The sequence below is a fragment of the Scyliorhinus torazame genome, chromosome 3, assembly GCF_047496885.1.
Source record: "Scyliorhinus torazame isolate Kashiwa2021f chromosome 3, sScyTor2.1, whole genome shotgun sequence".
NCBI lineage: Eukaryota > Metazoa > Chordata > Chondrichthyes > Carcharhiniformes > Scyliorhinidae > Scyliorhinus > Scyliorhinus torazame.
In genome coordinates this window covers 91,182,216-91,207,090 of record NC_092709.1, presented here as the reverse complement: position 1 = coordinate 91,207,090, position 24,875 = coordinate 91,182,216, and the positions used below count along the sequence as shown (strand labels likewise).

The following is a 24,875-nucleotide window of genomic DNA, read 5'->3' as shown; positions in this document are numbered from 1 at the left end:
CCCCCCCCCCAAGGTTGCTGCTGCTGCTGACCGACCTTCCTCTAACGCTCTGCGAGATAGTCTAGGAACGGTTGCCACCGCCTGTAGAACCCCTGCGCAGACCCTCTCAAGGCGAACTTAATCCTCTCCAACTTTATGAACCCAGGCATATCATTTCTCCAGGCTGGGGGGCTTCGCCTCCTTCCACATTAGCAAGATCCTTCGCCGGGCTACTAGGGACGCAAAGGCCAGAATGCCGGCCTCTTTCGCCTCCTGCACTCCCGGTTCGTCCACTACTCCAAATATTGCTAGCCACCAGCTTGGCTTGACCCGGACTTTCACCACCTGAGATATTGCTCCCGCCACTCCTCTCCAGAACCCCTCCAGTGCCGGGCATGACCAAAACATATGGACATGGTTCGCCGGGCTCCCTGAGCACCTTCCACATCTGTCCTCTACCCCAAAGAACCTACTCAACCTCGCCCCCGTCAAGTGCGCTCTGTGGACCACCTTAAATTGTATCAGGCTGAGCCTGGCACATGAGGAGGAGGAATTAACCCTACCTAGGGCATCAGCCCACAAACCTTCCTCGATCTCCTCCCCCAGCTCCTCCTCCCATTTACCCTTCAACTCTTCTACCAGCGCTTCCCCCTCTTCTTTCAACTCCTGGTGTATTTCCGACACCTTGTCCTCCCCGACCCATACACCCGAAATCACCCTATCTTGAACTTCTTGTGCCGGGAGCAACGGGAATTCCCTCACCTGTCGCCTCACAAAAGCCCTCACCTGCATATATCTAAAGGCATTTCCCGGGGGGTGTTATTAGTAAATTTTAATGCATCTATATGATATTAGCATCACCCGCTCCCCCACCACCAGATTATCCCCCCTCGTATTTGTACATCACCGATGTGACATCATGCTGGCGAGGTTTATAACAGGTTTGGCCAGGCATGAGGCAGTCGAGGGGCTCCCTTTGGGGGGCAGAGGTAGGTATAGCCCCCGGAGAGTAGAGAGACATGCCCAGGCAGTGTCGAGGCACTGCCCCATGGCACATGTTGGGGTTGTCAACCTGGGAGTGCCAACCTGGCGGTTCTGGCCTTGCAGTGCCAATCTGTGCCAGGAAGAAGTGCTAGGGGCAAGCCCTTTTGGGGGGGGGGTGTACATTGACCTGTTGTGGGTTGGGGGAGAGCGGACACAGAGTTTAGGGATGCTGACGAGAATTTTGTTTGGGGGGGGCGCGGTGTAGGTTGCCAAAGAGTAATGTTGTGGGGGGGGGGGCACTGCGAGTGGGTTACCGGCGATGAATGTCGAAGGGATGGTGGTTGCCGGTGAGGATTGTTGGGGGTGGGGTGGAAAGCCCCTGATACCTCTGTGATGAGGGCTGTTGGGGGGGCCGTTAGGCTGCATTGCTGATCAGGGCACCCTGTAAAGATGGCACCCTGATCTCTTTGAAACAGGTTCCTGGCTATTTGAGGCCCCATCCTGGATAAGTGATGCCGTCAACTATGCTCAACTCATTTTTTTTTTTTTTAGAATGTCGTTCAAGATTTTGTGAGAAGTCTGCAACTGGAGAATGACACGCCAGTTCTCTGCCTGAGCCTAACTCTTTGCTAAATTCTTATAAGATTCTGCCCATTGATGCAACCACATTGAGGACCTTTGTTCAGTGCTTAAAATTTTGGAAATATGAATGGGAATATATCTGTATATATTTTATAAAAATACACAGTGGGGGGAATTTTCCCCTAATTTTTCAGAATGTCACGCTCTGACTGAAAGCCAGAGTGTATCGCTCCAGATCTTGAGCCACTGTGAGAAAAAGAATTGGGGGCATGGTTTACTCTGTCAGTCTGGTGGGGCGAGGCCTGATAGAGCCATTGAGGCCAGTTCCACAGAGATCGTGGTGCTACCTTTAAAGAACACTCCAATCAGAACTGAAGAGAAACCCCATGTAGCGCACAATGACTTATGAGAGAGACGAATAGAGATGAAGTCGATGAGGCTTTATTAAGCGTGACTTGTTCCCCGCAGTTCAGCAACAGACTGGAGCGGCGGGGAGAAGCCAGGGTTCTTATACTCCGCCTTAAGGGCGGAGCTAGGGGTCAACAGCCAACCAGGACCCGGGATCTGTCAGCCAATGACATCACGGCTTCACAGTCCCACATGACCCCTAATACATACTACCACATTCACCCCTTGTTAAAAATGAACCCGGCGGGGTGGTGGTTCGCATGGTGGTAGGGGTTTACAAGGCTGGTCCTGGGAGGAAAACATTTTTTTGGCATGTCATTACAATCTTAGCCCTACACTGGGCTATGTACAGGGTTTGTGAACTATTTACAATATTCGTAAGAGGAAAAGAACATTTTCGTTACAGTCCAACAACATTCTTGTGTTACACCGATGCCACGAGTCGAGCGGGCGGTCTGGTCTTCCTTGTCGATCGCCTCAGCCCCGGTGGTGGTGCAGGTGCTTGTTCCAGCGTTGTCGTCTCCGGGAGCTTTTCGGTGTCTGTTTCTGTTTCACTCCTGGTCGGACACGGGAGGAGGACCGATCCTCCCGGGAAGGGGGCGTTCGCGGGGTGCGCCGGTGGCAGGGAGGGGGTGATCGGTGTCGGGGGGGTGTGCGTGTTGCCGGCGGGTGCAAGGTCTCGCAGGGAGACCGTGTCCTGTCGGCCGCCGGGGTACGCCACGTAGGCGTACTGTGGGTTCGCGTGGAGGAGGTGAACCCTCTCGACCAACGGGTCCGACTTGTGCGCCCGCACATGTTTCCGGAGCAAGATGGGTCCTGGGGCCGCCAGCCAGGTCGGCAGCGACGTTCCGGAGGAGGACTTCCTGGGGAAGACAAGGAGGCGCTCATGAGGCGTTTGGTTAGTGGTGGTACACAGCAGCGACAGGATGGAGTGGAGAGCGTCCGGGAGGACCTCCTGCCACCGTGAAACTGGGAGATCCCTGGACCGTAGGGCCAGTAGGACGGTCTTCCAGACCGTGCCGTTCTCCCTCTCTACTTGCCCGTTCCCCTGGGGGTTGTAGCTGGTCGTCCTGCTCGAGGCTATACCCTTGCTGAGCAGGAACTGGCGCAACTCGTCACTCATGAAGGAGGACCCCCTGTCACTATGGATATATGCGGGGCAACCGAACAGTGTGAATATGTTGCTAAGGGCTTTAATGACTGTGGCCGCTGTCATGTCGGGGCAGGGGATGGCGAAAGGGAAACGGGAGTACTCGTCCACCACGTTCAGGAAGTATGCGTTGCGGTCGGTGGAGGGGAGGGGCCCTTTGAAATCCAAACTGAGGCGTTCAAAGGGGAGGGAGGCCTTGATCAGGTGCGCTCTATTCGGCCTGAAAAAGTGCGGTTTGCACTCTGTGCAGATGTGGCAGTTCCTGGTGACTGTACGGACCTCCTCCACAGAGTAGGGGAGGTTGCGGGACTTTATAAAATGGTAGAACCGAGTGACCCCCGGGTGGCAGAGGTCCTCGTGGAGGGCTTGGAGACGGTCTATTTGTGCGTTGGCACATGTGCCGCGGGATAGGGCATCGGACGGCTCGTTCAGCTTTCCGGGACGGTACAAGATCTCGTAGTTGAAGGTGGAGAGCTCGATCCTCCACCTTAAGATCTTGTCATTTTTAATTTTGCCCCGCTGTGCATTATCGAACATGAAAGCTACCGACCGTTGGTCAGTGAGGAGAGTGAATCTCCTGCCGGCCAGGTAATGCCTCCAATGTCGCACAGCTTCCACTATGGCTTGGGCTTCCTTTTCCACTGAGGAGTGGCGGATTTCTGAGGCGTGGAGGGTTCGGGAGAAGAAGGCCACGGGTCTGCCCGCTTGGTTAAGGGTGGCCGCTAGAGCTACATCGGAGGCGTTGCTCTCGACCTGGAAGGGGAGGGACTCATCGATGGCGCGCATCGTGGCCTTTGCGATGTCCGCTTTGATGCGGCTGAAGGCCTGGCGAGCCTCTGTCGACAGGGGGAAGGTAGTAGTCTGTATTAGTGGGCGGGCCTTGTCTGCATACTGGGGGACCCACTGGGCGTAATATGAAAAGAACCCCAGGCAGCGTTTCAGGGCTTTGGAGCAGTGGGGGAGGGGAAATTCCATGAGGGGGCGCATGCGTTCGGGGTCGGGGCCTATTATCCAATTGCGTACTACGTATCCCAGGATGGCCAGCCGGTTTGTGCTAAACACTCCCTTTTCCTCGTTGTGTGTGAGGTTCAAGGCGTTAGTGGTCTGGAGTAATTTTTGGAGGTTGGCGTCGTGGTCCTGCTGATCGTGGCCGCAGATGGTTACGTTGTCGAGATACGGGAACGTGGCCTGCAACCCGTGTTGATCAACCATTCGGTCCATCTCCCGTTGGAAGACCGAGACCCCGTTTGTGACGCCAAATGGGACCCTTAGGAAGTGGTATAGACGCCCGTCTGCCTCGAAGGCTGTGTAGTTGCGGTCACCTGGGCGGATGGGGAGCTGGTGGTAGGCGGACTTGAGGTCCACGGTGGAGAAAACCTTATATTGGGCAATCCGATTCACCATGTCGGATATGCGGGGGAGAGGGTACGCATCTAGCTGTGTGTACCTGTTGATGGTCTGGCTATAGTCTGTGACCATCCTTTGCTTCTCCCCGGTCTTTACTACTACCACCTGTGCTCTCCAGGGACTATTGCTGGCCTGGATTATGCCTTCCTTCAGCAACCGCTGGACTTCGGACCGAATAAATATCCGGTCCTGGGCGCTGTACCGTCTGCTCCTAGTGGCGACGGGTTTGCAATCCGGGGTGAGGTTTGCAAACAAGGATGGCGGTTCAACTTTGAGGGTTGCGAGGCCGCAGATAGTGAGTGGGGGTATTGGGCCGCCGAATTGAAACGTTAGGCTCTGCAGGTTGCACTGGAAATCTAATCCCAGTAATGTGGGCGCGCAGAGTTGGGGAAGGACGTACAGCCTGTAGTTTTTAAACTCCCTCCCTTGCACCATTAGGGTCACTATGCAGAACCCTTTGATCTCTACGGAGTGGGATCCTGCAGCTAGGGAAATCTTTTGCGTACTGGGACGGATGGTCAAAAAACAGCGTCTTACCGTGTCGGGGTGGATGAAGCTTTCGGTGCTCCCGGAGTCGATCAGGCATGGTGTCTCGTGTCCGTTGATCAGCACCGTTGTTGTCGTCGTCTGGAGCGTCCGGGGCCGAGCTTGATCCAGCGTCACCGAGGCCAGATGTGGTCGTAGTGTCTCAGCGTCTTCTTCGGACCCCGTGGAGCCGTCGATGCTGGGGTCCTTTGTTGTCATCCAAGATGGCGGCGTCCATGAATCGCACGCGGCCGGGGGTGGACAAAATGGCCGCCCCCACGGATCGCACGTGGTCGGGGGTGGACAAAATGGCCGTCCCCATGCATCGCACATGGCTGGGGGGTCACAAGATGGCGGCGCCCATCCTCCCCTCGTGGTGGCCGGGACCCAAAATGGCAGCGCCCGTGGGTCGCACATGGGGCGCTGGGGGGATTGGGGAGCGTTTGGGATGCGCTGGACTCTTTCTTCTCCGGGGACAGCGGCGACCCCCCGGGACCGGCACACAGCCGCGAAATGGCCCTTTTTGCCGCAGCTCTTGCAAATCGCTGCGCGGGCCGGGCAGCGCTGCCGGGGGTGTTTCGCCTGCCCGCAGAAATAGCAGCGGGCCCCCCTGGGATGATCTGGCGTCTTAACCGCGCAAGCCTGTGAGGGAGGGGGGGGTTTGTCGCGACGGGGGTCCACGGAGCCCAAGGGGCTGCCGCGCGGTCGGGGCCGTAGGCGTGGGCGTTTTGCGAGGCCACATCTAGGGAAGCTGCGATGGCCCGTGCCTCTGAGAGTCCTAGCGACTCTTTTTCTAAAAGTCTTTGGCGGATTTGGGGAGAGTTCATACCTGCCACAAACGCATCGCGAATTAACATGTCCGTGTGTTCAGTCGCGTTTACCGGCGGGCAGCTGCAGCCCCGTCCCAAAATTAGCAGCGCGGCGTAGAACTCCTCTAACGATTCTCCGGGACTTTGCCGTCTCGTTGCGAGTTGGTAGCGTGCGTAGACCTGGTTCACTGGGCGAACGTAGACGCTCTTTAGTGCTGCGAGCGCCGTCGAGAAATCCTCTGCGTCTTCTATGAGAGGGTAAATTTCCAGGCTTACCCTTGAGTGCAGGACCTGCAGTTTCTGGTCTTCTGTGACCCGGCCGGGGGCCGTTCGGAGGTAGCCTTCGAAACAAGCTTGCCAGTGTTTAAAAACTGCTGCTGAGTTCACCGCGTGGGGGCTGATCCGCAGGCATTCCGGGGCGATCCTGAGCTCCATAGTCCTTTAAGCACGCTTAATAAATTGTAGCGCACAAAGACTTACGAGAGAGACGAATAGAGATGAAGTCGATGAGGCTTTATTAAGTGTGACTTGTTCCCCGCAGTTCAGCAACAGACTGGAGCGGCGGGGAGAAGCCCGGGTTCTTATACTCCGCCTTCAGGGCGGATCTAGGGGTCAACAGCCAACCAGGACCCGGGATCTGTCAGCCAATAGCATCACGGCTTCACAGTCCCACATGACCCCTAATACATACTACCACACCCCACCACCCCCACCCCTCCCAACAATGAAGATATCATGGCACATGGCTCTACCCCGCCCCCTCCACAAAAACACAGCAGTATTGCTGGTGCTCCCCCTTCACAGCCAGATCCACCCCTTTTCCTCAATGCCAGGTCCCCCCTCAATGTCAGGTTGCTCCTGCTATTGCCTGCTCTTCCCCTTTTAAAGAACTTGACACCCACCCCCCCTCCACCACAAATAACCTTCCCCAATTGGGTTCCCCAGAGGGCCCTCCCCTGCCACTGGAACAGTTTGGCACTGCCAGGTTGACACAGACAGGCAGTGCCAACCTGTGCCGGGGGCAGTGGCCAGGCATATCCCTCTAACCCCAGGGGACAAGACTTACCTTGGTGCCCCCGGCACGATCTCATCGGTTGCTGCTTGTTCTCAAATAGCTGTTTATGGATATTTAGTGAGAGGGGATCATATGGCTAGGAAGCCTCTTCATCATATTTAAATTTAGTGAAATTTAATAAAACGGAGGGATGCTCGTTATGTCACCAGCGAGGGGCGGGGGAATCAAGAAACAAGATCGCGCTGGCTGGAATGTGGGTGGAATTTTGTACCCATTTCACCTTTATCGCTGATGGCAAATGTGGGCACAAAATCACCCCCCGTTAGTTCCTCAAATTAAATCTGTTTTGACTTTGAGGGTATGGTGGAGATTACTGTTGGCAATATTATCATAAAATTCATCATCATTATTTTAATGTCGATATTAATTCACATAAATTATTTAGGGTCACAATTAAATTACCTGTGAAAGGGATGCAGCAGGTGTGCATTAAGCAATGTACAATATTGTTATTGTGAACATGAAATGGGTCTTGGACCGGATGTTGCCAGAATAATGACAGCAAAACTTTTTTTTGTCATCATTACTCCTCTGAATATAAGAGCAACTTCAGGAGTCTCTCAAATATGGAAATCCAGAAGTTGCTGTCAGTGATTCTACACTTCATCATAGGGTGCTCGTGGGAAGTCCCCACAGACTGCAAACAATCAGATCTTCTATGTTTATACTCCTAGCCTCACTGTTAAAACCGATGAAAAATTACATCTTGTTTAGTGAAGTCTAACTGGGCTTTTGAAGGTGATACTAAAGGTGGAATTCTCCCATGCCCCTCTCAGCTGGTTTAATGATGAGCAAGGGGGAGACTTCAGTGGGAGGTCCAACAATCGGTTTCACATCGGCATAAAATGACAGCGGGACCTTCCGCAAGTGCCTGCCATGGCAGATGACCATTCCTGCCAGGGGTCGATATGATTCAGATTTGCATTCCACGAATGGGACCTCATCCGGACCCACGGTCGTGCAAAATTGGGACTTAAGAAGGCCTTGGGCAGCTTGCGGAGAACTGAGCAGAAGATGGAGGCCTACAACAATCAGACCATGGAACACCACCTGCATACTGGGTGGGTGGAGCTTCAATCACTCTGATGGTTGTTCTCAGCACAGCAACTTCGCCATGGGAACTCACCTTCTTTCAGGGATGTTGCCATGAGATTGGATCATCCAGCTGCAGGTGGAAAGCAGCAGGGGGTATTGTTCGGCAGTGAGAATCTGATGAGGCGGGGGGGAGGAGATGTTAAAAGAAGGGGAGGTGAGGAATGAAGAGATGGTGCGGATGTTCAGTTCTAGAGGGGGGCATGGGTGGTTAGGGGTGCTGGGAGCAGGGTGTTAGAGGGATCTTGCAGGACAATAAATGGAACAGAGCGGGAGGGTGGGAAGCCCATGGTGTTTTCCAGATGGGGAGAGGATGTTATTGGATGTCTGAGAGGCATGGGAGTATCAAGGTATAAAGGGAGATCATTGAAGGGGCTCAGAGAGGGGTCTGGGGTCAATTGTGGATTCTTGGGTTGCGAACTGAGGGTCGTGTGGTATGAGGGAACGGTGAGGGTTACTAGGGGCAGACGGAGCCAGTAGAATGGGAGGGTGAGGATACGACGATGTCAAATGAAAGAACGTTGAAGGTGGCGACACTGAGATACGTGTGGACCCAGTGAGCAGGCAGGAGGAGGGCAAGTCAATGGTAAAGGGCTGGGATTCTTAGAGCGGAATGGTACGCGGACATTGATCTGAACATTGTTGAAGGAGAAGGGAGAGGGTTGAAGGGTAACAGCGTGGATGCTGAAATTTATGCCAGGATGCCAATGGTAATGGCGGCTAGGGTGTGGGTGATTGGGGAAGAAGAAATGGTCTGGGAGCTCAACTAAAATGTGACTATCACCATTACTGATCTGGTTGTAACTATGCAGAGCCTCGTGGTGGAGATCTCGAGATACTGGATGGCAGTTGAGTTAGTGGATGGGCGGAGATACAAGTCATCTCGCCTGGACAACTGAAAGGGAATCCAGCATGTAGCATTTAGAATGCTAGGGCCCTAGTGCACATGCAACTTTGAATGATAAAGGCTCAGCACGTAGGACAGTGCCTGCACATGGCTCGCAAGGGTCCCTGGCACATACCCTTGCAGATGCCTCATCCCAGGGATTGTTGTGTCCACAGACAGATGAAGGGAAGGGGTGCGATCAGTAAGCCTTAAGAACCACGTGGAAAGAAGACAGTAGATATTATTGAAGTAAAAGTGATTATTTTACAGAAGTTCTCTAATCGTGACATTCACCCAATTGTTCACCCATGCAATGGGCCTTGTCAGTAACTTGGATGTCTGGCGCCTTTTCAATATGGCATATGAATGTGACAGTAGGGCACGCACCATCCAGCCCGGCCTGCTGTACGAGATGTCGGTAAATCCCTGACTGCAGCTGGGAAACATCCCCATCCCTGCCACAAGACTTAGTGCCCCATGGGAGAATTCCGCCCTCTGTTGATAATTAATGCTGATCACCTTCTCTGGCCATGAAAAACTTTAATTTAAATTTCTCTACTCTGATAGAAAAATATACATACTCTTATTTTTTTTTAATATAAGAATATTTTTTTTAAAGTTTGTTATGATATTTCAGTTTCTACCTTATTTCTATGTTTATGTCCCAATCATTATTTTGCTTTCTTTGGAATAATTTTAGAAAGTGAAGGATAATTAGTGCTTTTAACATCCTGGTTTGCTGTCTGTGAGAATTCTTCAGTGTGATTAGCTGCCTACCTTGCTTGATGGCATCACTGTTGCTGGGCATCTGATGAGGTACCATATCCTCTTTTTCTTTTAAATTTAAAGTACCCAAATCATTTTTTTCCCAATTACTGGACAATCCACCTATCTTGCACATCTTTCGGTTGTGGGAGTGAGACCCACACAGCCACCTGGACAGTGACCTGGGCCAGAATCGAACCTGGGTTCGCGGCGCCGTGAGGCAGCAGTGCTACCCACTGTGCCACCGTGCCGCCCCTCGGTGCCATATTCAAATTGACAAGTGAAAGCCATTCCACAGAGATTGCTATATCTTTGTGGACATCTTTCTTTGCCGCGGCAAAGAAAGCCAAATAGATATCACCAGGATTTTTGTAAACCATTAGGCAGCATCATCCATGGCTGCCTACTAGCCGCAGGATTTGTGATAGCCTGCGTTGGGCCAAAACTGAGGTTCACGCCAGGTGTCAGACCCATCACGATTCTCCCGCCCCGCCCACGTACCATAATGGGTTCCAATCCCCACGCTGGCGGGAACATGCAAACTGTTCATCAGCATTCATTTGAATGCTATTATTGGTTTGGCGTGATTTGCTGCAAGTATTTAAAAATGGGTTCCTAACGGCATGCAGTCTGAGGGGTGGCAAGGGGGTCGGTACCCTTCCTACAATTGCCTCCAGGGTAATTCTTCATGGGAGGTGGGGTCAGGGGACCTTGTGCTGGGCCTCAAGTCAGGGGTCTTTCCTAGGATGGGGGTTATTTGACTGCTCTTCCCACCTGCAGCCTGACCAATGGTAAAATATTTAATTTTTTATGTAAAACATTTTATTGAAGGCATTTCAAATATATACATAATCACAAAAATACAAAAGCCAACACCACGGCAACAGGTAACAACCCCCCACCCCCCACATCTCCAACAACAGCCTCACTCATCTCACTGCCACCCGGATACCTGCCTCCCTTGTCCAATTTATCGTCCCCCCCTCTAAACAAAAAATAACCCCTCCCCCGCCACTGACTACTATTTGTCGATGTACTCTGTTGATTATTCTTTTTGTCTACTGTGTACGTTCCTTTGGCCGTGGAAAATACTTTACACTGTATTTCGGTACATGTGACAATAAATCAACCAATACTCCTTAAAGAAGTCGATAAACAGCATCCACCTCAAGATGAACCCCTGCTCCACCCCTGGAATAGCAAACTTAATTGTTTCCAAGTGCAGGAACCCAGCCAAATCGTTCATCCATACCCCCCCGCCTTTGGCAGCTCCAAGTCTAGTCAACACAGCAAAAATCCCCCCCCCCACACCCACCCCCCCGACGACTCATACTGGACACCGGCATGTGGGCTGTCTGCTCTACATTAAATTGGATGAGGTTTAGCCTAGCACACGACAAGGACGCAGTCACCGGCTTTACCAGTTTGAAGGCGCTAGAGGACAAATTTAATCTGCCGCCAGAAAACGCCTTTAAATATCTGCAAGTACGAGCCTTACTGAAAAAACAGGTAGTGGCCTTTCCGACACTGCCGCCACTGAGGATGCAGGACAGGGTGGTGTCCGGCACCTGGGTGGGGAGGTGGAAGGTGTCGGATATCTACCAGGAACTACAGGAAGCGGAGGAAACCCCGGTGGAGGAGCTCAAGGGTAGGTGGGAGGAGGAGCTAGGTGAGGAGTTGGAAGCGGGTCTGTGGGCAGAGGTCCTGGGCAGGGTTAATTCCTCATCATCATGTGCCAGGCTCAGTCTAATTCAATTTAAGGTGGTCCATCGGGCACACATGATGGCAGCGAGAATGAGCACGTTTTTTGGGGTAGAAGACAGTTGTATGAGGTGCAAGGGCAGCCCTGCAAACCGTGTCCACATGTTTTGGGCATGCCCGGAGCTTATAGAGTTCTGGCAATGGTTCGTGAGGGCAATGTCCAAGGTGCTTAACACACGGGTGGTGCCGAGTCCAGAGAGAGCGATCTTTGGAGTGTCAGAAGACCCGGGAGTTCAGGGGGCGAAAGAGGCCGGCGTCTTGGTCTTTGCCTTCCTAGTAGCCCGGAGACAGATTTTATTAATGTGGAGGGACTCAAAGCCCCCGAGTGCAGAGACTTGGATTAACGACATGGCTGCGTTTCTCAGCCTCGAGAAAATAAAGTTTGCCTTAAGAGGGTCTACGCTAGGGTTCTCTCGGAGGTGGCAGCCGATCATCGCCTTTCTCGGAGAAAATTAAAATGTCAGCAGCAGCAGCAATCCGTAGGGGGGGTGGGTGGAGGTGGGGGGGAATGAGTGCTTCATTGGGATGATGTGGGAAGACTGAGTCACGTGGGGTTATGTCTATTTAATTGTTATTGTATATTCTCTTTTTGCATTATGTTAATGTTCACTCTCGTTTGTTTTATTATTGTTACTACTGTTTTATTATGAAAAATTTTGCAAAACCTTAATAAAAATACTTTTTTTAATAAAAAAGGACGCAGTCACCCTCCACAGAGCCTCCCTCCAGATCCCAACGCCCTCCCCCAACTCCTCCCACCATTTGCGCCTGACCTCCTCCAATGGAGCTTACTCCCTCTCTATCGGCCCCCATACATGTCTGCAACCCTGCCCTCCTCAATTTCATTCTCGGACAGAAGCTTATCCTGCAGCGCCAGAGACGGCAGCGTCAGAAACGTCGGCACCGCCTTCCTAACAATGTCCCTAACCTGTAGATACCGGAATCTATTCCCCTTTGGTAACTGGTACATCTACTCAAGCTCTTCCAGGTCTGCATACTTTCCTCCCACAAACAAGTTAACCCATCCTTTCCTTCAGATGATGTATTTGCAGCATTTCTGTGTCTTTGTATCAGGCTATTTGTATATAATGCAGACTTTCAACAGATGCACATTGCTTGACAGTGTCTGTTTTAGATCATTGTATTTTGAGGTTTAAACAGAATGAAAGTTGAGCTGAGCATCAATTTACAATTAAAACTGACACATTTCTTTCAATTGATCATATCAAGGTAATTGAGTTGTTCTAGCATTCTAGTTGATTGTTTCCAACTTTGTAGATTTGAAATGAGTCAACTCACTTGACTCAGGGAGAGAACATGCTTTCTTTAATTTCTTCGGTACCAACAAATGGAACATTTGACTCAATATTGGATTTAAGTTTCCTGATAACGTAGCTGCAGATTATGTTTTGGCGATGTGTAGTAATTACATCACTGGTAGTCATTTTCTGGGAGCATTCTCACATGTAGACTCGAAGAGCACCAACGGTAGCTGTTCAGGTTGCCAGCAAAATCTTATATTAGAAAGCAGGACATTATAAGTAATAGAGATTCAAAATTTATAGTGATTTCTGTATCTAGTAGGAACCAAGCAATACACGCAAGCAGATAAACTCCATTATAATGTGGGCCTTGCTTACAATTGAAAATCTCAGTGGAGCTGATAGTTCCTCTTTGCAATATGGACTGCAGTTGGAGAAGCGGCACTCGGGGTTACATTATGCTGGTTTATCAGGGTGCGCCAATGAAGAGAGTGACAGGTGGAGGAGACAAATAAAAAAATAAAAGATAAAATTAATTAAGAAGCTGATAAAACAAATAAGACGAGAAGAAAGACAAAAGAAGCAAAAAATATATGAAAGAAACTAGATAGAGTGAAACATTGGGCGGGAACCTCCGGTACCCCAGCTGCCTGTTTCTTGGCGGCACGCCATTCGCTGGTGGTGGGAATCTCTGTTCCTGCCACTTGTCAATGGGATCTCCCATTGAAGACACCCCATGCCCTTGGGAAGCCCCCAGGCCGGGATGCGCTGCGGGCGGTGACAGAGAATCCCAACGGCTGGAAAATTCTAGCCAATAAGGGAGATAGAGGGCTGGATTCTTCTGCCCCGCCTGCAGCAGGACCGGGCGGGATGCGGACCATGTCAAGGTCCATTGACCTCGGGCGGGAATTTCCGGCCGCCAAGCAGGTGCGGCCAGAGAATCCCGCCCAGAGATAAGCAACAACATAAAATCACTCCAGGAAAGGAAAACAAATCTTGAGACTAGAAGAAGTAAGTAAAGGTGGGGGAGAAAGAAAGATGATGTAAAAGCTTCATTTCATTTAAACTGAATTTTCAATGTATTTCCATCGTAACTTTGTTATATGTAAGCTTCTTGACTTAATTGTTCTGGTGATTTTCCAGTTTGGGGGGGTTTTCTCGCTCAAGTGCCTAATTTCAAAAGAAATACTGGAAGAAAGTGGGTTACAAACTACTTTGGGTGGAATTTTCTGAAAAAATGGGCAAGTGTCATTTTCGGCGCAAAGGTTGGTGCTATGGGGTTGGCGTAATCCGGATCTTGAGCCACTTAGTCAAAATTTGTATTCCCCCACATGAAAGACATGAGTCACCAGGTGTCTGATTCGCTCACCCCAGGGGTCACTGAGCACTGTAATCAAGGAGGTGCTGCATTTAAACGGATTCTCAGCACTCACTGTCGGTCAAGCCAGGAGAATGGTTGCTGGCAGACCTGAACCAAGATTCTCGGAGGGGACCCTGACAATACTGTTGGATGCGATGGCAGCAGGCCCCCGAACAAAGTGATCAATCCCATCTGGGAGATAGTGGCAGCAGGAATTAGTGCCAACAGTATGACCAGGAGGACGAAGGTTCAATGTCCCCAAAAAGATGAATGACCTCCCACGAGTTGCAAGGGTGAGAGCCCCCTGTCTCCCCTTGTTATTCACCCTTTCTTCAGCCCCGGGATATTCGGGCCCTCCAGGGGATACCCACCAATGGAATCTCAGGCTTCAGGGTGTGGAAGGCATCTGGCCGCCTCAACCTCTGCTGTGCTTCCTGGGACCCACTTGGACATAGCGGTTGGCCTCATAGGTTTAAGGAGTTATAAGTGCAAGATTGGACACGGGTGAAATTAGGATTCCGCTTCAGCCTCAGGCTTCCACACTGGCGTCATTAGATAAGACTTCAACGGGTATCCCTTTTCCCCCAAGAGCCATCTGACGGTCTGGGTTGGTCCTAAAAGGCTGTGGGACTATGTGAGTGCTCCATTATTAAGCTATCATGCACACTCCCAGGAAAGCATGCACAGATATGCATAATGATCATGTGGTGGTCACAGTGGAACCACTTGTGATTGAGAATGGGCAATCTCTGATGCCACAGTGCTCTCAGGGCACATGTGTCCAATCAATGGCTCCCTGGACCTGCAGCAGTCAAGCGATGGAAGTAAATTCCGCTGCCCTGTCATCTTGATGGGCCTGGTCAAGGTCAAAGTTGATGTACTCAGAGGCCCGGGCATCAGAGCATCAATTACCTCTTGGATGCACATGGGGGCTGATGATTCTGAGATCCTACATAGATCACCGGTCAAACTCTGAATGATCCTGTGGCAAAAAGGTTCAAGGCTGCTGTAACCTTCATGGCCACAGGGAGTGGGTGCTCTCCTCCTTCACGTGGCTCAAGGCATTCTCAGATGTGGCAAAGGTGCCAAACTATCTATACATTGAGGTGGACTCTCCTGCTTCACATGTTGTGCGACAGCTCCAAGAAGGACACGCAGATCCTATAAACCTGAGGTCCCCTTCTACAATGCCGTCAAGCCCCCTCTTCGACAAGATGAGTGACCAGCCCTTGAGTCTGCCCAGCGGTCCCCTGTTCGCCTGGCTCAAGCTCCTCCGTGGGTTGGGTATCTAAGTCGGTGGTGTCTGTCTGCCTCTAGCGCTGTGATGAAAATAATAGCCAACTCTCCTGGCTTCATTCTCAAACAAATCGGTTATCTGGAAGGGAAGGGAGAAAGACGGTCAGTTAGGTGCTCCATCCCGTTACCCTCAACCCCTCGCAACACCTCTTGCCCTCCTGGTGTGGGAAGTTGACCTATCCTACACTATCTTGGGCAGTCAGTGTACCTCAGTTCTCTACTATCCATCACTCTTCATTGCTTGACTGACTACAGTCACTGCCCTCGTCCCTTCAGAGTCACCTATGGGCTCACTTTTTGTTTATTTGTTCAGGGAATGTGGGAGTCACTGGCTGGACCAGCATTTATTGCCCATCCCTGAGGGTGTTTAAGAATCAACCATATTGCTGTGGATCTAGAGTCACATGTAAGCCAGACCAGGTAAGGACAACAGTTTCCTTCCCTAAAGGACATTAGTGAACCAGATGGGGTTTCATGACAATCGACAATGGTTTCATGATCACCTTTAGACTTTTAATTCCAGATTTTTATTGAATTCAAATTTCACCATCTACCATGGCGAGTTTGAACCCGGATCCCCAGAGCATGGCTCTGGGTCTCTGAATTAGTAGTCCAGCGACAATACCACTACTCCACTGCCTCCCCCGCCTGGTTGTTCACTTCCTAAATATCAGCAGTAATGGGGTTCATCATGTGTTGGGGCAAATGAACACCCATGTGAACCTTGAGAGCTGTTAGATCCTCCAGGACATTCAGATGGTCGCAGCTGCGAGGCTCGATATTATCTCTCCCACTGCCCTGCATCCAACCTTCATCCTTTGACAACCACGGTTTAAACCCCTCATCTTAACTGTGAGACTGTGGGCAACTGACATTGGTGAGGGTCAAATGATGGCCAGTTAGTTGGACAAGCCAGACTCAAGCAGCGGCAACCCCCACCACACAACACCCTAACCCCCCGCCCCCCACAGACAAAAAGTGTTGCCCCATAATCTCTGAGGGCAGTCAGCAGCTGTGTAAACAATGCACCTTTACATTCACCCTGGCCTTTGAAATGCTCTGTATACAAAGATCTTTTCACTCACTCTGGGCTGTGAAGTGCTTTCAAAACAGACAGGCTGCAGAATTGTTCAAGGCTGCAAAGGGGTTTTTAAACAGACACACAGCAGACTTAATAGCAACACAGACCAACCACTGCCCCCAGCCCAGAGGATACCCTGACCTGCCCCCTTCACCCCCAGCCCGACCCGCTCAAACTCCATCCCTCTATAGCTGTCAAGGGGTTTCTTTCCCCTCATACACCGCAATACAAGGTGGAGAGCATTACTGACCTCCTTCTTCCCTCCATGGAGCCTGGTCTGCGTGTTTATCGAGCAGTGGCAATTTGTGCCTGCATGGCATCATGCTGGTGAGCGGGAAAAATTCAGTGAGACCAAAACATCTGACTTTAGACACCTTAATTACATTCCAAAGGATTCAAAAGCTTTCAAATCAGGAACCCACCCTTTCTGGGTGTGAACCTGATTACTTCAGCGGGGAACCCCAAGAAGATCGCATTCGGAATTCTCGCCAGCCCGAATCCCGTTTTTGGCCTCTCGTGAGATTTAGCGGCCATTATGGACCCACTCGTGGCGAACGAGTCCGGAAAATCGCATCCTATATCTTGCTCTGACTTCAGAACAGTGTAGATATCAAAGCTTAGGTGTTAGAATGCCTCGTTATTCATTCTTAAGATTTGTAAATTCACTTGAACTCCTCAATTAGATGATTACTTTATAATCATTCTCAGATTATTAATTGTTCTATTCTTAGCCAACACAATCCATTGTGCTGAATGTGCAGTCTCACGGTTTGTGGATATCACTTCAATCTACATCTGCAGACTTTAAACATTTCCCACGAGGTCTGAGGAACTTGTGTGTTCTGGTACACAGACATGACATCAGCTAGGCAAGTGAAAATAAAGTAGATCATAGCTGACATGGTTCCTGAGCCAGATCTGTTACCATAAAATGTGCCTAAAGTACAAAAAAAATAATGTGTACATTTCATTTACTTTTTTAAAAAAAAAATCAATTTATATCTTATAAACCACTCATTTTGGATTGCAGAACAGCCTGCCTTTCTCTGATTGGTGAAATGGTCCATAATTTTCCTTCATTCCTCCCAATCCTCAACACTAGACATTACATAGAATAGCTAATTTAATAGCCTGATGTGTTATCTGATGCCTGATACAGTTCAACTAACTCAGGCAAACATATGGGAATAACTAGCATTGCTGTTCTGGGATTCTATTTTGAAACTATTTGATTATAATCTCAATTTCTTAAGCTACCAAGTGTTTGGATAAATACACAACACGTTAGCGTTTTATTTATGGTACATCACTGTACGAGGAGGCTGAAAGGTGACGAAATAGACAAAAAACTAGTGAGAAATTCAGGGAGAATTAATGATACTGAACTTTATGCTGTGCTGAAACAGCACTCTGGTGTATGATTTTTAAAAAAATTCATGGGATGTGGGCCCTCCACTCAGTCGAGTGATTGCGATGGGCATTTAAGAGTCAACCACATAGTTGTGGGTCTGGAGTCACATGTAGGCCAAACCAGGTAAGGACAGCAGATTTCCTTTCCTAAAGTTAGTGGGATACAGATGATGTAATTAATGGGAGAAGCCAGGTCTGCTTATAGTTTGATGTGGAGATGCTAGCATTGGACTGGGGTGGGCACGGTAAGAAGTCTTACAGCAACAGGTTAAAATCCAATAGGTTTGTTTTCAATGACTAGCTTTCGGACCGCTGCTCCTTCATCAGGTGACTCACCTGATGAAGGAACAGCGCTCCGAAAGCTAGTGATTCAAAACAAACCTGTTGGACTTCAACTTGATGTTGTAAGACTTCTTATTTCCATAGTTTTGCAGTCTACTAGAATATTTTAATTTGGACAGCAGTTTGATATAGGATTTGAGTTTGACAAGACAGAGCGTACTGGATCTGCTCGTGATAGGGTCTCTCCATAAGTCTCTACACAACTAAGAAAGTCCCCTATTTTGTTAACTTTATTCATAAGTGGCATTTGAACTGCATTGGGTTGCTTAATTAGAGTTGGTAACAGGTATAGATAGTAAGTTCAAGATTTTCCTTTTGTTTAAGAACTGTTTACCTGATGATTGTTTTTTCTTTGATGTTAATATGGTTAATTCTGTGTTTAAATGAAAGTTTGTTTTAACATAAAAAATACCGATTGGTCAGATTCATACTCCTCGGGTGAAGTATCCTTTCCTCACAGTTTTGCAAATAGACAAATTGTTTGGGGTTTTCGTCCTGTATCCTAACAAAGTTGGGGTCTGATCCGGTTGTCTTAACATAACTACTGAAACAACGGTAAGGTGAAATGGTAAAGCACATGCATTTACATTAATTTTTGCTTTTGTGAAAATATTTTTATTCATTTTTTAACAAAAAAATAGGAAAGATAGCAAAACAACCCCCTCTCACGCTTCAACCGTTCCATAAAGTACTCAAGACATAGCCCCGCCTCAACAGCTGATGGTGACCAACACTTTAAAGTAAAGAATAAATGGGCACCAGCTCTTATAAAAACCTTCAATAGCCCCCCATCAAGGTGAACTTAGCTTTCTCAAAGTACAAGAAATCCATCAAGACCCCCAACCAGACCGAAGTACTGGACGCAGAACGTGACCTGCACCCCAACAGAACCAGCCTTCGAGCAACCAGCGACCAACCAGTGAAGGCTAAAATGTATGTCCCTGTCTGCAGCTCCGGCTGGTTCACTTCCTCAAATATGGCCCCCAGGGAACTGGGCTCCAAGTCCAAGTGCAAGATCGTCGACATGGTGCTGATCAAGTGCCCCAAAATGTCCCCAACTTCAGACAGGACCAGAACATATGTACAATGTTTTTAACAAGTACTTTGAATTGCCTGGACCCATTGGAAAAGTGTCCCGTTGTTCCGTAAAGACCCCCTGTAGCCATTCCTGTCGGTAGCTAATTGTGCATTCAGCAATCATCTTCGGTGTCTCATGTCCACTATTTAAATATACAACTCAAGTACTTTTAAAGTCCAATATTTCCATGAATGACTCGAAGTTCTACCATCATAACAATGGGCTGGAATTTATCCTCCTTCCTCACCCGGGAAGGTTGGCCAGCAACTGACCCACATGGCAGAAGACCACACCTGAGCCATAAAGTGCCACCGACGAGCTAAACTAGTCCAGAGTGGGACCTCCACCATTAAGTGGAAAGGAAGTCCCAAGCTCAATAGCTGCCGGCCAACAACTCTGCTCCGTGTGTTAAATTCTTCCAAATCTCACAAATCCATCACCCCTGTGCTTGCTGACCTTCACTGGTTCTGCACCCAGGAGCCCTTCAGTTTTAAAATTTCCATCCTTGTGTTGAAAACTCTCCCTAGCCTCAACACACCCTTTCTGTGTAACCTCCTGTAACCCTGCAAACCTTCAAAATCTCTGCAATCCTCCAATTTCCACCTTTTTGCATCCTTGATTTTAAGCACTCCACCATTGGCAGCTGTGCTTTCAGCTGCTATGGCCTTAAGCTTTGGAATTCCCTCTCTAAACCTCTTAACACCTGTCTCCACTTTCTAAGATGCTAGGGGCTTTTCACTGTAACTTTGTTGAAGTCTACTTGTGACAATAAGCGATTATTATTACTATTATGCTGTTTAAACCTGTTTGATCAATCTTTTAGGGATCTGGCCTGATATTTTCCTTGTGTGGCTCAGTAGGGGAATCTTTTCATGGATATCATTCTTGTTACTGCTTTGCTATGTTTTATCATGTTAAATGCATGATATGAATCTAAGTTGTCGTTGATTCTTATAAAACCTGAACCAGACCACAGGCGGATCATTGTAGTTTCTTGATGTATGATATACATTTGTCCAAAATTTCTGATCTGTAATTTGGTATACTATTGGGTTTACATACAATAAACTACAACCTGGGTGAAACATTTGATTTTGATGGTAAGTTCGATGCTAAGTTGTCTTTTCTTTATTTTCTTTCCTTCAGAAACTGATGGGAAAGCCGACAACATCTATAGAAAGCCCCCCGTCTACAGACAGCATGGTACACTTCAATCATTTCATGTTTTAATACCACTCTGCAGGGTATGCTACTGCCAGGGTATTGTTCCACAGACTGTCTACTAAATTGCCAATATCTAGCTTTTGATTATCCTGGTTTAAGAGCTGTGTCTTTTCATTGTGCCACTTCCCTTAAATTGAAAAGAGGAAAATGAAGTTTAGCTCTTTGTACTTCATACTAATCAGATTATACTTTCATTTTGTGTGCTTTTAAATTGAAAAACCGAAGGGAGAGAAGTATCTTAATCATAATGTAGGAGTCCACCATGGTTCAAAAGAAGAGGAGACAAACTAAAACATTATGGCTAGGTGATGCCATGTTTGAGTTTTTAAATTGCTGGAGTTACACCACATTCCTTGTTCATAGAACAGTAAATTCTTTTATCATCTGCACCAGAAGTATTTCAACATGCCAGCACTAAAGTGTCACCTGCAGCTCCCTGCACAGCCGTCCCAACATTCAGGTTGACACTGCCAGGGATTGGGCCTGGGAGGGGGCGCGAGGGGGTGTTCCCGGGGGCCTCTGAGAGGTTGGTGGGAGAAGGGGGGTTGAGAGTGGGCGGGTGGGGGGGGGGGTGGGGGGTGGTTGAGGCAGCCTTCAAAAATGGTGCTCCGATTTGCGAGAAGCCTTTTCTGCTGGGCCCGCCAATGCCAAAAAAATAGCAATGTGCTATTGAATAGCGTAATGTTTCTTGGCACTTCAGGGACGAGAAACACCCTTCCAAAAACTGCCAAAACCGAAGATAGATTTTTTTTCTGTTGAATCGCGCCCTAAGGGTTAACTTATTGCTTGAGACGAGCCCCACCTAGGACATGGGCTCTGGTGTTTTGCATTTTGTGCTCATCCCTCTCCTAGACCCTGGTCTATGGAGGGTGTCTATTTATAAAGGCTATTCAGCCTCGCTAACCTGACACTCGAGACAAAGGTGCGCCAAGTCCTCATCAGTGATTGTTCCACACTGACGATTCCACACTAGCATCTCATATGAATTAATACATTCAGGGACAAATGGACAGTCTCTCTCATGCTTGTAAAGATGTTGGCTGCATCATCATCAGGAAGATAAATGTCCAGAATGTTGCCAGACTGTCATCTATCAGCATTGACAAATTATGCTGAAGGTTGATGATAACTTCACAAATCATAGAATCTCCACAGTGCAGAAGGAGGCCATTCGGCCCATCGAGTCTGCACAGATCCTCCGAAAGAGCACTCTACCTAGGCAAATGCCCCCACACCACCCCCGTAACCCCACCAAACCTTTTGGACACTAAGGGACATAGCCAATCCACCTAACCTGCACATCTTTGAACTTTGGGAGGAAACCGGAGCAGCCGGGGAGAAAGTGCAAGCTCCACACAGACAGTCACCCGAGGTCGGAATTGAACCTAGGTCCTTGGAGCTGTGAGGCATCAGTGCTAACCACTGCTAATCACCGGCAATCTGTAATTTGATGCTCAGATCGACACAAGCATTGAAAAAGCTGCAGCTGTAATGTCCAAGCTGACTAAGAGAGTGTGAAACAGCAACCTGCCTGAGGAAACCAAACTATGGATCAAACAAGCCTGTGTCCTCAGCTCACTCCTCCAGATAAGACCTGGACAACATATAGTAGGCAAGAGAAAAGGCTGAATAGTTTTTTCCTTTGCTGTCTCAGACATATACTTTGCATCTCATAGCAGGAGAAGGTCACCAACTCGGCGATCATGCCACGTTCTCCTTCTGTACAGTGAACTGGTCACTGGGTCATAGTCTCCTGGGCATCCATATCTCTGCTGCAGTGACACCAGCAAGTGAGATATGAGAATGGCGGACATTGACACTGACAACTGGGAGGCAGTCGCTGAAGGTCACAATCTCTGTTGGCTGACTGTTTGGAAGGGCATTGGGAAAGGTGAGCAGAAACAAAAAGCTCAGCTGGCTAAGAACAGGGCCCCAAGAGAACAGCGACCATCAAATTGTGCACCTTCTCAACCCATTGTTTCCCTGTGCAGCAAATGCGGCAGAGACTGACATGCCGGAGTGGGGCTCCTGAGCAACACCTGTGTGGTGATTCTTAATGTGGAGATGCCGGCGTTGGACTGGGGTGAGCACAGTACGAAGTCTTACAACACCAGGTTAAAGTCCAACAGGTTTGTTTCGATGTCACTAGCTTTCGGAGCGCTGCTCCTTCCTCAGGTGAATGAAGAGGTCTGTTCCAGAAACACATATATAGACAAATTCAAAGATGCCAAACAATGCTTGGAATGCGAGCATTAGCAGGTGATTAAATCTTTACAGATCCAGAGATGGGGTAACCCCAGGTTAAAGAGGTGTGAATTGTGTCAAGCCAGGACAGTTGGTAGGATTTCGCAGGCCAGATGGTGGGGGATGAATGTAATGCGACATGAATCCCAGGTCCCGGTTGAGGCCGCACTCATGTGTGCGGAACTTGGCTTTAAGTTTCTGCTCGGCGATTCTGCGTTGTCGCGGGTCCTGAAGGCCGCCTTGGAGAACGCTTACCCGGAGATCAGAGGCTAAATGCTGTGTCAGAAGCATTCAGAATGCTGTGTCAGAAGCATTCAGCCTCTGATCTCCGGGTAAGCGTTCTCCAAGGCGGCCTTCAGGACCCGCGACAACGCAGAATCGCCGAGCAGAAACTTATAGCCAAGTTCCGCACACATGAGTGCGGCCTCAACCGGGACCTGGGATTCATGTCGCATTACATTCATCCCCCACCATCTGGCCTGCGAAATCCTACCAACTGTCCTGGCTTGGTACAATTCACACCTCTTTGACCTGGGGTTACCCCATCTCTGGATCTGTAAAGATTTAATCACCTGCTAATGCTCGCATTCCAAGCATTGTTTGGCATCTTTGAATTTGTCTATATATGTGTTTCTGGAACAGACCTCTTCATTCACCTGAGGAAGGAGCAGCGCTCCGAAAGCTAGTGACATCGAAACAAACCTGTTGGACTTTAACCTGGTGTTGTAAGACTTCGTACTGTGGTGATTCTTAACACAGACTTGACCAGCACAGCACAAACCAATATGGAAGGCTGATACGAGGAAAAGCAATTTGAACAAAGAAAATCTTTAAACAATTTGACCTAAATTTTGTGATCTGAAGATAAATTTAGTACAGAAACAGACATTTGAATTGTTTTGAATGTTAAAGGAACATCATGGCTGTAAACCTTTATGGATAATTCTACTCTCTATTAATACAAACAAAGAACAAAGAAATGTACAGCACAGGAACAGGCCCTTCGGCCCTCCAAGCCCGTGCCGACCATGCTGCCCGACTAAACTACAATCTTCTACACTTCCTGGGTCCGTATCCCTCTATTCCAATCCTATTCATGTATTTGTCAAGATGCCCCTTAAATGTCACTATCGTCCCTGCTTCCACCACCTCCTCCGGTAGCGAATTCCAGGCACCCACTACCCTCTGTGTAAAAAGACTTGCCTCGTACATCTACTCTAAACCTTGCCCATCTCACCTTAAACCTATGCCCCCTAGTAATTGACGCCTCTACCCCGGGGAAAAGCCTCTGACTATCCACTCTGTCTATGCCCCTCATAATTTTGTAGACCTCTATCAGGTCGCCCCTCAACCTCCTTCGTTCCAGTGAGAACAAACCGAGTTTATTCAACTGCTCCTCATAGCTAATGCCCTCCATACCAGGCAACATTCTGGTAAATCTCTTCTGCACCCTCTCTAAAGCCTCCACATCCTTCTGGTAGTGTGGCGACCAGAATTGAACACTATACTCCAAGTGTGGCCTAACTAAGGTTCTATACAGCTGCAACATGACTTGCCAATTCTTATACTCAATGCCCCGGCCAATGAAGGCAAGCATGCCGTATGCCTTCTTGACTACCTTCTCCACCTGTGTTGCCCCTTTCAGTGACCTGTGGACCTGTACTCCTAGATCTCTTTGACTTTCAATACTCTTGAGAAATGTGACATCATGACATTATTTACTTCTTGATGTTGGAATTTAGATTGCCAAATTATTACCACATTATTTGTGACCTGAGAAATGAAATTGCACTCTTTATACTCTGATGCTTGGCAGTTCAATATTCCAGAATTTTATTTGATAACTATTGGGAATCGCAGTATATTTATTCAGACATTCCAAGAGATTAAATGCAAGATGGTGTCTATGGTACTATATAATGTATATGGTCTATAGTAAGGATCGGGTTAGACTTTTCTTCACGCTTCTTTTATGTTCTTCAAAGGGCAAAATTCTCTTTAATAGGTAATGATGCAAACCTTTGTCTTAATTTTCTCTGCGGTTGAAATATTTTGTATGTGTGTATGCAATTCAAAAGGCTCCTATCCATATTATACCTTGCACCAAGTCTCACTTACCTATCACCCTTGTGAAGAGTGACTTACACTGTCTTCC

At 48.6% G+C, this 24,875-nt stretch overlaps 1 protein-coding gene across 1 annotated transcript in view; it reads left to right on the top strand.

Moving 5' to 3' along the window:
* LOC140408573 (actin-binding LIM protein 2-like) overlaps nucleotides 1-24,875 on the top strand; it is a 512,880-nt gene that overhangs the window by 305,316 nt on the left and 182,689 nt on the right. The window contains exon 13 of the mRNA XM_072495958.1: nucleotides 20,399-20,455. Coding sequence (XP_072352059.1) covers nucleotides 20,399-20,455 — 57 coding nt within the window. The remainder of the gene's footprint in view (nucleotides 1-20,398; nucleotides 20,456-24,875) is intronic.